The sequence below is a fragment of the Staurois parvus genome, unplaced genomic scaffold, assembly GCF_062004578.1.
Source record: "Staurois parvus isolate SC_StPar_1 unplaced genomic scaffold, SC_StPar_1.0 ptg000192l, whole genome shotgun sequence".
NCBI lineage: Eukaryota > Metazoa > Chordata > Amphibia > Anura > Ranidae > Staurois > Staurois parvus.
The window spans coordinates 8,427,866-8,440,768 of NW_028317988.1; the positions used below are offsets into that span (position 1 = coordinate 8,427,866).

At 44.0% G+C, this 12,903-nt stretch overlaps 1 protein-coding gene across 1 annotated transcript in view; it reads right to left on the reverse strand.

Moving 5' to 3' along the window:
* The window catches only part of HAAO (3-hydroxyanthranilate 3,4-dioxygenase), a 91,196-nt gene that overhangs the window by 40,825 nt on the left and 37,468 nt on the right, over positions 1 to 12,903 (reverse strand). Inside the window, exons 4-5 of the mRNA XM_089677853.1 lie at positions 8,789 to 8,895; positions 4,076 to 4,165 (exon numbers count right to left, since the gene is read on the reverse strand). Coding sequence (XP_089533979.1) covers positions 4,076 to 4,165; positions 8,789 to 8,895 — 197 coding nt within the window. The remainder of the gene's footprint in view (positions 1 to 4,075; positions 4,166 to 8,788; positions 8,896 to 12,903) is intronic.

Genomic DNA, 12,903 nt, shown 5'->3' on the forward strand with positions numbered 1-12,903 from the left:
TGGGAGGAATAGTGCCCCATCATTGGTGACAGTGGGAGAAATGGTGCCCCATCATTGGTGTCAATGGGAGGAATAGTGCCCCATCATTGGTATCAGTGGGAGGAATAGTGCCCCATCATTGGTGACAGTGGGAGGAATAGTGTTCCATCATTGGTATTAAAGGGAGGAATAGTGCCCCATCATTGGTGACAGTGGGAGGAATAGGGCCCCACCATTGGTGACAGTGGGAGGAATGATGCCCCATCATTGGTGACGTGGGAGGAATAGTGCCCCATCGTTGGTGTTAGTGGGAGGAATAGTGCCCCATCATTGGTGTCAGTGGGATGAATAGTGCCCCATCATTGGTGACAGTGGGAGGAATAGTGTCTCATCATTGATGACAATGGGAGGAATAGTGCCTCATCATTGATGACAGTGGGAGGAATAGTGCCCCATCATTGGTGACAGTGGGAGGAATAGTGCCCCATCATTGGTGACAGTGGGAGGAACAATGCCCCATCATTGGTATTAGAGGGAGGAATAGTGCCCCATCATTGGTGTCAGTGGGAGGAATAGTGCCCCATCATTGGTATTAGAGGGAGGAATAGTGCCCCATCATTGGTGACAGTGGGAGAAATGGTGCCCCATCATTGGTATCAGTGGGAATAATAGTGCCTCATAATTGGTATCAGTGGGAGGAATAGTACCCCATCATTAGTGTCAGTGGGAGGAATAGTGCCCCACCATTGGTGACAGTGGGAGGAATAGTGCTCCATCATTGGTGACAGTGGGAGGAATAGTGCCCCATCATTGGTGACAGTGGGAGGAATAGTGCCCCATCATTGGTGTTAGTGGGAGGAATAGTGCCCCATCATTGGTGTTAGTGGGAGGAATAGTGCCCCATCATTGGTGTTAGTTGGAGGAACAATGCCCCATCATTGGTGACAGGGGGAGGAATAGTGCCCCATCATTGGTGACAGTGGGAGGAATAGTGTCTCATCATTGATGACAGTGGGAGGAATAGTGCCCCATCATTGGTGACAGTGGGAAGAATGGTGCCCCATCATTGGTATTAGTGGGAGGAATAGTGCCCCATCATTAGTGACAGAAGGAGGAATAGTGCCCCATCATTGGTGTTAGTAGGGGGAATAGTGCCCCATCATTGGTGTTAGTGGGAGGAATAGTGCCCCATCATTGGTATTAGTGGAAGGAATAGTGCCCCATCATTGGTATTAGTGGGAGGAATAGTGCCCCATCATTGGTGACAGTGGCAGGAATAGTGCCCCATCATTGGTGACAGTGGGAGGAATAGTGCCCCATCATTGGTGACAGTGGGAGGAATAGTGCCCCATCATTGGTGACAGTGGCAGGAATAGTGCCCCATCATTGGTGACAGTGGGAGGAATAGTGCCCCATCATTGGTGACAGTGGGAGGAATAGTGCCCCATCATTGGTATCAGTGGGAGGAATAGTGCCCCATCATTGGTGACAGTGGGAGGAATAGTGCCTCATCAATGATGACAGTGGCAGGAATAGTGCCCCATTATTGGTGACAGTGGCAGGAATAGTGCCCCATCATTGGTATCAGAGGAAGGAGTAGTGCCCCGTCCTTGGTATTAATTGGAGGAATAGTATCTAATTGTGGGTAGAAATGTGCCCCATTATTGGTGTCAGTAGAAGAAATGGTGCCTTGTTGTTGGTGACAGTGGGAAGAATAGTACCCTGAGGGCCGGATAGAGGCAGGCAAAGGGCCGCATTCGGCCCAGGGGCAGCAGTTTGGAGACCACTGATTTATATGAACACATACTGTAGCTTCATTATTGGTTAAAGTTAACTAAATATAAAATGCAGAATTATTTATGCCTTAACGCAATATTCACAAGTATCAATAGATAATCAGAACAAAAGACAAAGTTTAATATGTTTATATTTTGCATTCCCTGGTTCTTCCCTCCCATTTTGTTTATGCCATGCTAATGAAATGTTTAAACAAAGCCTATTTTCATTAATAACGTATGTTAGATCCAGTGATGTTAGCACTGGGTCTCTGTGTTTCTCTATGCAATACAGGCAGACCATGGCTGATTGGAGCCACTGGCAGTATGCTGTACATGGTTTTCTAAAAACATCACATCACCCTGTCTCAGTACTCCTTCTAAAAGCCCTTAGCCCTGATGCAAGCAGAGGGCTGGCTCTTGGGAAGAATTATGCAAATATAAAAATGCCTTTATGGGTGGAAGTCAGTCTGGAGGAGGGAATGTTCCTAGACAGGCTGTAATTACATGCAGACTGTCCTAGATAATGTCTACATGTGATGCTGAGCCTCCATGATTATGCAGTGCCCCTCTACTTATCCAGGGGGAGCTAGCTCATTTTTTTTTTTAGAAAGAAAGGCTGGATGGCAGCTTGGGCATGAGTCATCCTGGGTGTGAGTCAGCCAGGTCATTTCAGGTCAGAGCTGAGGGCTCTGCAAATCAGTTCCCTGATACCTACCCCTGCTGTAGAGACTTGAGAAGTCTCTAGAAATCAGTGGGTGGGGGTGAAGAGGGGCTGGTCTGCACACTTAAGGGACTATGGCCAATCCCCAAGCAGGAGGCTTGGCCAGGGCAGCCTTTAAGTGTGACAGAGCCTGCTCAGCAGCAGGAGAGTTCAGGTGGAAGATGAAGTGAGAGGCTGGGATGCAGGAGCCTGGGAGGGGGCCCAGTGGGAAGGGGCCTACTTCCAGGTTGAGGTTGAAAGGAGGATCTCTCAACCTCAGCAGTCCCCTGAGAGAGGACTAGCTGAGCAGTGGGGAAGGAGCCAGCCCATCGGAAGGCCTAAAGGCAGCCACCAACCCAACAAGCTTTCAGGAGAGGAAGAGTGAGTAGTCCTACACTCCCTAAGCCGGATAAGGGGAATGGGCATTTGGGTGGGAAACCTGACTAGCCCCCATCTGGGATTGTTTGATTTAAAGAGACAGATTCCAGGTCCCCTTGCCCAGGGATTCACCCAGTACAGGTGGATGAGGAGAGGATTCATCTGGAGTCAGGGGTAGTACGCTAGGAGAGGCTGGTGAGCTCTACAAGATGAGAATTGTATGTCTTTGGACAGAGTTGTTAAGGAACTGTCCTCAGTTTAATGTTCCTGGGTCATCCCATACATCCCTCAACCCCATTCAAGTTTAATACCCCCTAATAAAATAAAAAAAACAACAAACTCAAGGACTGTTTACTGTCTCCTGTGCAAGGTCTGAAGAAAATGCATGTTGTCTGGCTGTGCAGGACTATAGGGGGACCCAAAACATCAACGACTCCTAAGGGGGTAGTGCTACAATTAAAAGAATTGAAATCCAATGAATGAAATAGTAAGGCTAAGGAAGAAAGAGTTAAATGATGCTGGCTGTCCTCCAGCCAGGAAACGTGGGAGGCTCTATCTGACTTACTGCAGGTTCTAGTGCACACAGGGAGAAGAGTAGGCAATCTTACCCTAGGTTCACACCTAAGTGTTTTATGCAGCGTTTTGCAGAAGCGCAGTATAGTCCATTTAACATGATTTCTTATGGGACAGATTCACATCTGTTCGTTTTCAACCGGTGCGTTTTTTGGAAAGGGTCAGGAACTTTAGAGCGCAAAAAGTTTTTATTTCTATAGACTTTAATGGAAATGCTGCAAAAAAGCATGTATTGCGTTTTGCTGCATTTTTAATGCATTTTTGCCACATTTGTGATGCGTTTTTGATGTGTTTTGCATTTTAAATCTGCCTAGCAGCCAGAAAAAGAAAAAAAAACCACAAGTGCAAAAACGCAACCCCAAACGCAATGCAGAAACCACTCAAGCGCAATCTGCATAGGCGTGAACCTAGCCTTAGTACAAGAGTCCAGCTTTAAAAGCAGGTGGTCTCCCTGTCAGTAATCTGATTTCTGTCATTTTGATGTCTCATCCCAAAATAATATAAAAATATCTAAATTTCTGTAAAGTTGTGGGTACTTTTATATAAAAAGTTAGGCAGGGCTTCAATAGATTAATTTTTTATTGTAAAACTAAAAATCATTGAAAAACACAGAAATATACATCTTTGTGTTGCAATACCTGGATCAGACAGTAGGTGATGAACTTACTCGTTAATAACTGGAATAAGCTGCTTTCCCAGGTCTTCACAGTAAAACCACCGCTCAAATAAAACCTCTGTGGAGTCACCAACATAATACCTTTTGAAAAAAAAAATGTTTGTGACAAAACATTTTCAATACAGTTTCTTAGTCTTGTTAGATAAATAGGTATGTATCTCCGGAGATGTGTGCGAGGATGGGTGTGTGTCTTCCTGCTCACTGCTCTGGGTGTGAAATCCTCCTCTCTTTATCCAGGTCCAATCAGTTTATCTGGCACTAGCTTTTTGTTTAAAGTGGATGTAAACCCTTACATATGCCTAGTGAAGTGACTTTCCTCCGGTGATACACATAGATGAAACAAATCTTCCTAATTAAGTTGTACTTGGTTATCTGTTCAAAGTGCTGAATTTATACAGCTTGTCTGAGAGTTCAGAAAATAAGGGGGGGACTGTGTGAAATGACACACTTAAGAGCTCAGTGAGGAGAGCTCCGAGAGCTGATTGGAGGGAAGGGACACACCCCCTCTGTGCTGGAACGCAGATCTGACGATATCAATCACAGGCTGTGTGCTGGAGATTGTGTGCTCCATACATTTCCCCTACTGCCCAGACCCCCCTGTGTGTCCCCACCCCCACAGTACTGCCACCTTTCCTCCTCTCCTTCCACCGGCAACTGCAAGCACACGTTAGGATCAATCAGGATGGTGAGTGGGGGAAGGGTCTGGTAAATATGTCACATTTTCCTCGGTACCGATCACTCACTGTGTTCAGTCATAACTGTGTTTTTTGGGAGGGCCCTTTCAGGTTGGCTGTATGGGGCTCAGTGGTTTCTAACAGCGGCCCCACTCCTGTGCACTCATGCACAGATCTCTCTCCCTCTCCTCCTCCAGCTGCACCTGGATTGGCAGCTCTATTCCTCAGCATTGTGGAAGGGAAGGAAATCAGGTGGTGCAGATCCAGGTGTCTTATTGGACAGGACTCATTAAGGGGAGTGGGCAGCACTCCCACAGTGTGCACCACTATGTCAGGGATGAGCACGGGGATGAGGGCATGTAGAGCAGGGAGGGGATTCCGGCAGGGGCGGACTGAACATTTGGAAACTCGGACACTGCCCGAGGGCCCAGGGTCAGTTGGGGGCCCAATGAGATGCCCCTGTTATCTTTTTTCAGAGGCTTTTTTGAGTTTGGGCAAGGACACAGGGGCCCCATGATCCCCTATTGCCCGGGGGCCCCATGAGTTGTCAGTCCGCCCCTGGATTAAGACATAGTTCACTAGGCAGCATAATCACTACGCCAAAGTAACATAGAATAGAGTTCTGTACCACTAGACCAGAATTAACTCATGCATCAGCAAAGTCAACAATAAACAGTGCATATAAGCATTAACTGTATTGTAAATAATAATACGATAACTTGTCTAGAAAATGGCTAGATTATGGTACAATTTTCCCTTAGAGGTTACTTTTATCATAGGCAATAGGTGAAGGTCTGTATAGCAGATGTAAAGGAACAGTGTTTAGTCGTAACTCTTCAGCTGGCTAACGTTGGGGCCCAGTCATACCAGTGGTGCACATGAAAATAGTCCAAGTCAAGCCTGCAGGCAACAATGCAGCTGCATGGTAAGTTCCTAAAGGTCTCAGTCTCTCTAGCACATGGGCGGACTGACCATTCGAGCACTCGGGCACTGCCCAAGGGCCCGAGGTCAGTAGGGGGCCCCATGAGTTGCCCCTGGTACCTTTCATTGGCTTTTTCATAGGCTTTTTTGGGTGTGGATGAGAACACAGGGGCCCCATGATCCCCTATTGCCTGGGGGCCCCATGAGTTGTCAGTCTGCCCCTGCTCTAGCAGCAGATAATAAATCACCACAGCAGCAGCCCACTAGTTCCAGCAATACTGCAGTTCACCATCCAGTCACACACAGTGATAAGTCCAGTTTCTGCTCTGCACCCAGACTCTGGCTGTCGGCACGTTTGGACTCAGAACTTCGGATCTCACTGAAGCTGCTGATATGCAACAGGGGTGGTGCACACTGGACAGCGATGTGCACTCTCAGGGCTCCCTCATGGCAAGAGGAAGCTGTGTCCTGTTTAGCCTGAGAAAATGCAACTCTTTCTCCTCTACCTGGTAATCTCTCTCTGGGAAATGCAGTTCAAAAGCTCTTGATTACAGGAGAGTCTCTCTCTTTTCTGGACTACAGTTCCCACAGTGTGGTGCTGCCTGACTCAGTCTATTCAACTCTTCCTGCTCAGCAGCTCCCTCCTGTTGCTAATATAGCTGTTAACCAGTTTAGCACCGCAGGCAGCAGCTACAGAGAGCAGCTGCAGCCAGTGTTTCTCTCACTCTCACTCTTAGACAAGCACCTGGCTACACCTGCTAAACTACATTTAGACATTTCATTGCCCTTGCTAGCTGTCTCAATGGAATTTATGATCCAGCTAGGATTTACAATCTTCTCCTAAGAAACATTAACGGGATTTTATATAACCTGCTTGAGTCCAAAGCTGAACTTTTCAGTCTTACAATTTGACTGCTAATTATGAATTTTTGAGTATGACATCCCATTCCCCAGGCAGTTTGCGGGGTCATCATTAACCTCACACACTAAAGGATAAGTTGACCTTTGGGACCACCCGTTTTTACAGTAGAAAATGTAACATGTTCCCACTCCCAGAGCTGCTGCTTGCTCCGCTGCATCTATTGATAGCCAGCGAAGGATCTTGTCCCCTGCTAGCTGTCACTATTTAAGAAAAAACCTTTGTGGTTGTCGGCTTGTAGTTCTCAATGAACTACCATGGCACTGCTGAGTTAATTCTCTCTCCCTGTCAGTGTGTATCTGCCAGCCTGTACAAGATACGAGCAGACAAATACACTGACAAGTCTGCAGGAGTCCTGCATGGCACCTGCGATCTACTGATGCAATGCTTTCTAGGCTCCAATTAAAAAAATAATAAATGCACATTTGTTACCTGCATAAAGATGTGCATGTATTTGTTTTATTTTTTTTAAGATGAACTTACCCGTAAAAATACATTTATTCATATTAAGTGCATGAATACGAATTAATGTGTAAAGCAGCCCATAGATTATGCAATTTTCTTTTTTTCCACCACGGGTAGAAGGGAAGAAGATTGCTCAATACCCCCATCAACACAGTCAGTGTTGATGGGGGAATCCCTCACACAGCTCTATTGTGTTCTGTCAACGGGAAGCCTTCCCTGATCACTGCTGGTGGCTCCAGCCACCAGCATTGATTACATGAAAAAAATTAGATAGGCTGGTTGCACTGAAGTCAATGGATCGACTTCAGTATAACCAGCCTGCCCACAGATGGATCGAGCCAAGATTCGATCCATCTATAGCCAGCTACACATACACAACATGATGCCAACAGATCCCATACCATGCTCAACAACATGGATGGAGGAATCTATCCTGCCAGCTATTGTATTCTGACAGCCATTGCTCCCGAAACACACAAAATCCTAATGGCAGCTCCAAGCACAAAACTGACATCAGTATCTACTTGTTTAGATTTTGTGGCATTTAGGCTCCATGCACACTGGGCATTTTAATAACGCTGGTAACATTAAAATGTTAAAAATGTTTTTTAGCTTTTTTTTTTTACTAGCGTATAGTGGCGTTTTGCCGTGTTTACGTTTTTTAGTTTTTTTGAGTTTTATTTGACCAAAAAAAAATTACTTTTTTGTGATCAAAAAAAGTCTGAAAACGCTGGTTTGCCACGATTTACCATGTTTTGCCGCGTTAGAGCATTTTTACAGCTAAAAAAACTCCTCTAGAAGCCCACTAGTTCTGGGTTTTTTTCTAGCCAAAAAACGTCCCAGCCAAAAAACGTTGATTATAGCCTATGTGTGTATGGAAACATAGGATAACATGCTGGGGGGTTTACTGGCCGTAGGAAAAAAACATCAAAAGCCAAAAACAGCAGCTGCAAAAACATCCAGTGTGCATGAGGACTTAGCCCCCATGCACACTTGATGCTTTAATAACGCTGGTAACGTTAGCTGTGTAAAGTCATGTTAAAAACTTGAGTTTTTCAGCTTTTTTTTGTGTTTTTGCATTAGCGTTTAGTGGCGTTTTGCCACGATTAGCAGCGTTTTCCCGCATTTTTCCGCATTTGCGTTTTTTTAGCGTTTTTTGGACCAAAAACAAAAATTTTTTAATGAAAAAAAATCCAAAAACACCGATTTGCGGCGTTTTAACACATTTTACCATATTTTTCAGTGTTAGAGTGTTTTTACAGCTAAAAAACTCCTCTAGAAACCCACTACTCCTGGGTTTTTTTGCCAGCCAAAAAACGTCCCAACCAAAAAATGTTGATTACAGTCTGTGTGTGCATGGACACATAGGATAACATGCTGGGGAGGTTTACTAGCTATAGATAAAAACGTCAAAAGCCAAAAACAACAGCTGTAAAAACACAAGTGTGCATGACAGTTTATTCTATTCAGTGGCTCCCTGAATCCCAAACTGGGAGCATTCTGATTCAAGGGAGGGCATAGAAACTTGGGAACAGGGAGCACAGTGCTCTAGGTGCTTGTGCGCTGAAGCACAATAAGAGGACTTCCTTCAGCCTAAGGCCTTAGGCAATAATTATCCCAGTACCTTGAGCTGGTGCTAAATGGAGGTCATCTATCTATTTTGGCTTTCTAAATTATATTTTATTTACTATAGAGCAAAATATTACTAATAAAATTATGTTTTACCGTAGGCCATCTGTTTCAGTTTTTAACCTCCTCCTCTCGAATACAAGACCCACGGTGTTTGGGAATCTTTGCGGAGAGTGCGGGATTCGAGCAGGCAGCAGAAACATCTGTGCAGACACAACGTGTTATTGAGGAATGGACTGGAGACAATTCATGCAAATACAACATTATCTTCCTGCTATAAGCCATAGTTAAGGCTCACACCTGACAATTACTTTCTTTTCTCTAATCAAACTCACCAATAACTAAATAACACACAAAGGCAGACTAGTCCACAGATGTCCTTGGGAAGGCCAAGTCAGAAAGATATTCTGGTATCAGCTTTGTCTGCACTCATGTTTGTTTTGTTACCCATACAATTATCCCTGCGGAGATACAGCTTGTGTGCTTTTTAGAACTTAGTTTATCTATAGGTCATCTTAGGTTTTCCTTTTTTCCCATATGAGTGTAATAAACTTAAGGAAAGTGCTGAGCAAACTGTTGGCACTATATAAATCCTGTATAATAATAATAACCCTTTCTTTGAAAGTGATGTTTTTTGCCTTTTTTCACATTTTAGGCATGAAGATTAGTTAAAACCCCCAATTGGTAGTTACAATTTTTTAATTTCACACGCTATTAGCACATGCTTACCAAAGCTATATTCTTAGTAAAAAATCCACTAATTGTAGTGCACACAAACACAATACATAATAACCATTTTTAAAGAAAATATAACAGACAAGATTGTGTTGAGTAAGTAGATATCAATACGTCAAGGTTTAAAATGTGTGCGTCCATGAAACAGAGACAAACTACGGTACCCACTGCCCATAAACAATCTTTGAAAGCTTTCAGCCATCAGTTTAGAGTTAAAGTGGTTCTAAAGCCTTGTTCTTTCTCATTAAAATTATAAACACATCATACTTACCTACTCTGCACAATTGTTTTGCACAGAGCAGCCTTGATCCTCTTCTAGGGTCCCCTGCTGGCGTTTCTAGACCCTCCCTCTTGCTCAGTGCCCCCAGAGCAAGATTGGGACAAGGACCTTCTTATCAGTCTGCCAAAGCCGCCTGCACCACTGTTCTCCCTATCAGCCACCCCCTTCATCAGATGCTGCTCTGGTAAAATAAGTTGATTGAAGTGTCCTCTCAAGGGCATAGGCCAGGGGTGGGCAAACTTTTTGACTTGAGGGCCGCAATGGGTTCATATATTGGACCCGGGGGCCGGACCAAGAGTAGATGAATGATGTGTATGTGTCATCCATAGTAAGTATAGTAATATTCCCCCATAGTAAGCATAGTAATTAATCCCCCATATAGTAATTCATCCCCCATAGTAATTCATCCCCCATAGTAATTCATCCCCCATATAGTAATTCATCCCCCATAGTAAATCATCCCCCATAGAGTAATTCATCCCCCCTATAGTAATTCATCCCCCATATAGTAATTCACCCCCCATAGTAATTCATCCCCCCTATAGTAATTCATCCCCCATATAGTAATTCATCCCCCATAGTAATTCATCCCCCATAGTAATTCATCCCCCATATAGTAATTCATCCCCCATATAGTAATTCATCCCCCATAGTAATTCATCCCCCCTATAGTAATTCATCCCCCCATATAGTAATTCATCCCCCATATAGTAATTCATCCCCCATAGTAATTCATCCCCCATATAGTAATTCATCCCCCATAGTAATTCATCCCCCATAGTAATTCATCCCCCATAGTAATTCATCCCCCCTATAGTAATTCATCCCCCATAGTAATTCATCCCCCCTATAGTAATTCATCCCCCCTATAGTAATTCATCCCCCATATAGTAATTCATCCCCCATATAGTAATTCATCCCCCATAGTAATTCATCCCCCATATAGTAATTCATCCCCCTATAGTAATTCATTCCCCATATTAAGTCCCCAAGTCCCCCCTGTGTCAATTCACTTACCTTTCCTCTCGCCATGTCCCGCGCCGTTCCGGTGTAGCATGAAAATCTGTCTCCTATGAGGATCTGTCCCCCTCGACGTATCTGCGCATGTGCCAGTTTCAGGCATTAGCAGCCGATCGGCGATCTCCGGCACATGCGCAGATACGTCGAGGGGGACAGATCCTCATAGGAGACAGATTTTCATGCTACAGCGGTCTTCAGGGCGGACTGTGAGAGGAGCCTAGCTCCGCGGGCCGGATTAAAAGGTCCGCCGGGCCGTATGCGGCCCGCGGGCCGTAGTTTGCCCATTGCTGGCATAGACTGTGTTACAGTACCACCAACATTGTTGAGGTATTGTACCCAGGTTTCCCGAGATATTAAGGTGCCGTTGCCATATTGTTTGGCACTGTGAGCCCTGGCCACTGTCTCCAAGGGTTAATTGTTACTTATGCTTATCCAAATAATAATATTTGTGCCACCATCCTTGGTCTCTGTGTACCTTCACTCTATATTGGGTACCAATCAGCTGGCCCTGATCACAAGCATGCAGGCAATTCAGCAATAGCACACCTGATATGCACTAGTGCCTTGGTTTAGGTCCATGAAACTGCAAGTAGCAAAGGATGATAATGACAGCCCTAAAGCTTTTAGCCTCAAAAAAGTCAGCCATAACAGCTTTCACATTCCAGTTCTGGCAGGTTCCTTTTAATCATCAAGAGGTTCAGAAGAAAAAGCAAATCAAGACAGCCAGTTGTGCTGCAGTGCTCATATGCTAACAGGAGATACATGCATACCTAATGATGTTACATGGGCAATTTTTTATGCTGTAGTTTGTCTTCCTTTGTTTCCCCCTTTTGTGCAGTCAGGTCTCTTTAGTCTCTGTGGAGATGGTGTAGTCTGATTGGGGCTCATCCCCAGTCTTATCTGATGACTAGCTGGACACACATATGCCATTGTACTGTATGAAGATGCAAGATGTTGACAAACAATCACCCTATATGGTCTGTAAGTAGAGTATGCCATGCGTATTGCGTCCTGGTATGTACTGTACTCTCTCTCTCTCTCTCTATATATATATATTTATTTGTTACTTTATTTGATTTTGATTTTTGGTTTATCTGTTTATCTACAGTTTCGATCTCCTGAGGAAGAAGAAGACATTTTCCTTGAAACGCGTTCGAGGTCTTTCACTAGAATGTTCAGCCCATGTGGGGGCAGGAGAACCATTGTCTCTGTATGTTATAAGCATTGTTTTTGTAATATTTAATATCTTTGGATTTTATAAGTTATTAATAAAAGTGGATATTTTTTTCTCTTTATCACTTTGGTGTTATATAAGTGATTAATAAAATTGGATATTTTTACTCTTTATTACTTTGGTTCCACATTCTGGGTTTACCCATAAAATCCCTGGGTGTCAATTTTCTTTTGGTATTGCCATTGTGGGCTGTAGGTTTCTGTTAGGGTTGGTCTCTTCCTCCCACTCATGTTTACATATGCTAACAAGGAGCATGTTCATAAGAGGAGAGAGCAGAGAATCAGAGAGATGAGCTCATCAGTCTGCTGCTTCTCCTTCACTGTCCAGTCACAGACTGGGAAAGTACAAAAATCGTAAGTGTCACCTAACTGCAGCAGAAAAAAATCTGATTTTCTGCCTTCCCAGACATGTCTGTACTGTGCAGTGCTCTGAGAAAGGGATCATTTGGCAGGTAAAACAGCTCTCTTTTATGTATTTTATCTATACATGTAGCCATTTGCCTGGAATTCAACTCAAAAAAACTCCATTTGAGTAGAAAATAACCAGAAATCCCTGAGCAAAATGTATCCCTGCCCTCATTACAGATTAATTTTTATAGCAAATTGCATCAGTGAGGGACACATTACTCTGCTGCTATTTTCAAAGCCACGTAAGGGAGGAACGCCAAAACAGCATTTGCCTTACCAAGGGAAATTTGTTATAATTAAGGAAAAATTAGAAATCTATTTAATCTTGATTGCGGTTAGCAGAAGTTATTTTTGTTGTTTTTCTTGTTTGAAATGTGTTTTAATGGACAATGAAAGTCATCCAGTACTCCAGAAAAATAAAATGGCACATAAGGTATAGTTGTTACTCCGGTCAGTCCCGGGTTCTTCCGTTGCACTCTGTGTATTATGGCGGCCTTATTCTGACCTGTCATACTCACTTTTCAGTTCTGTCTAC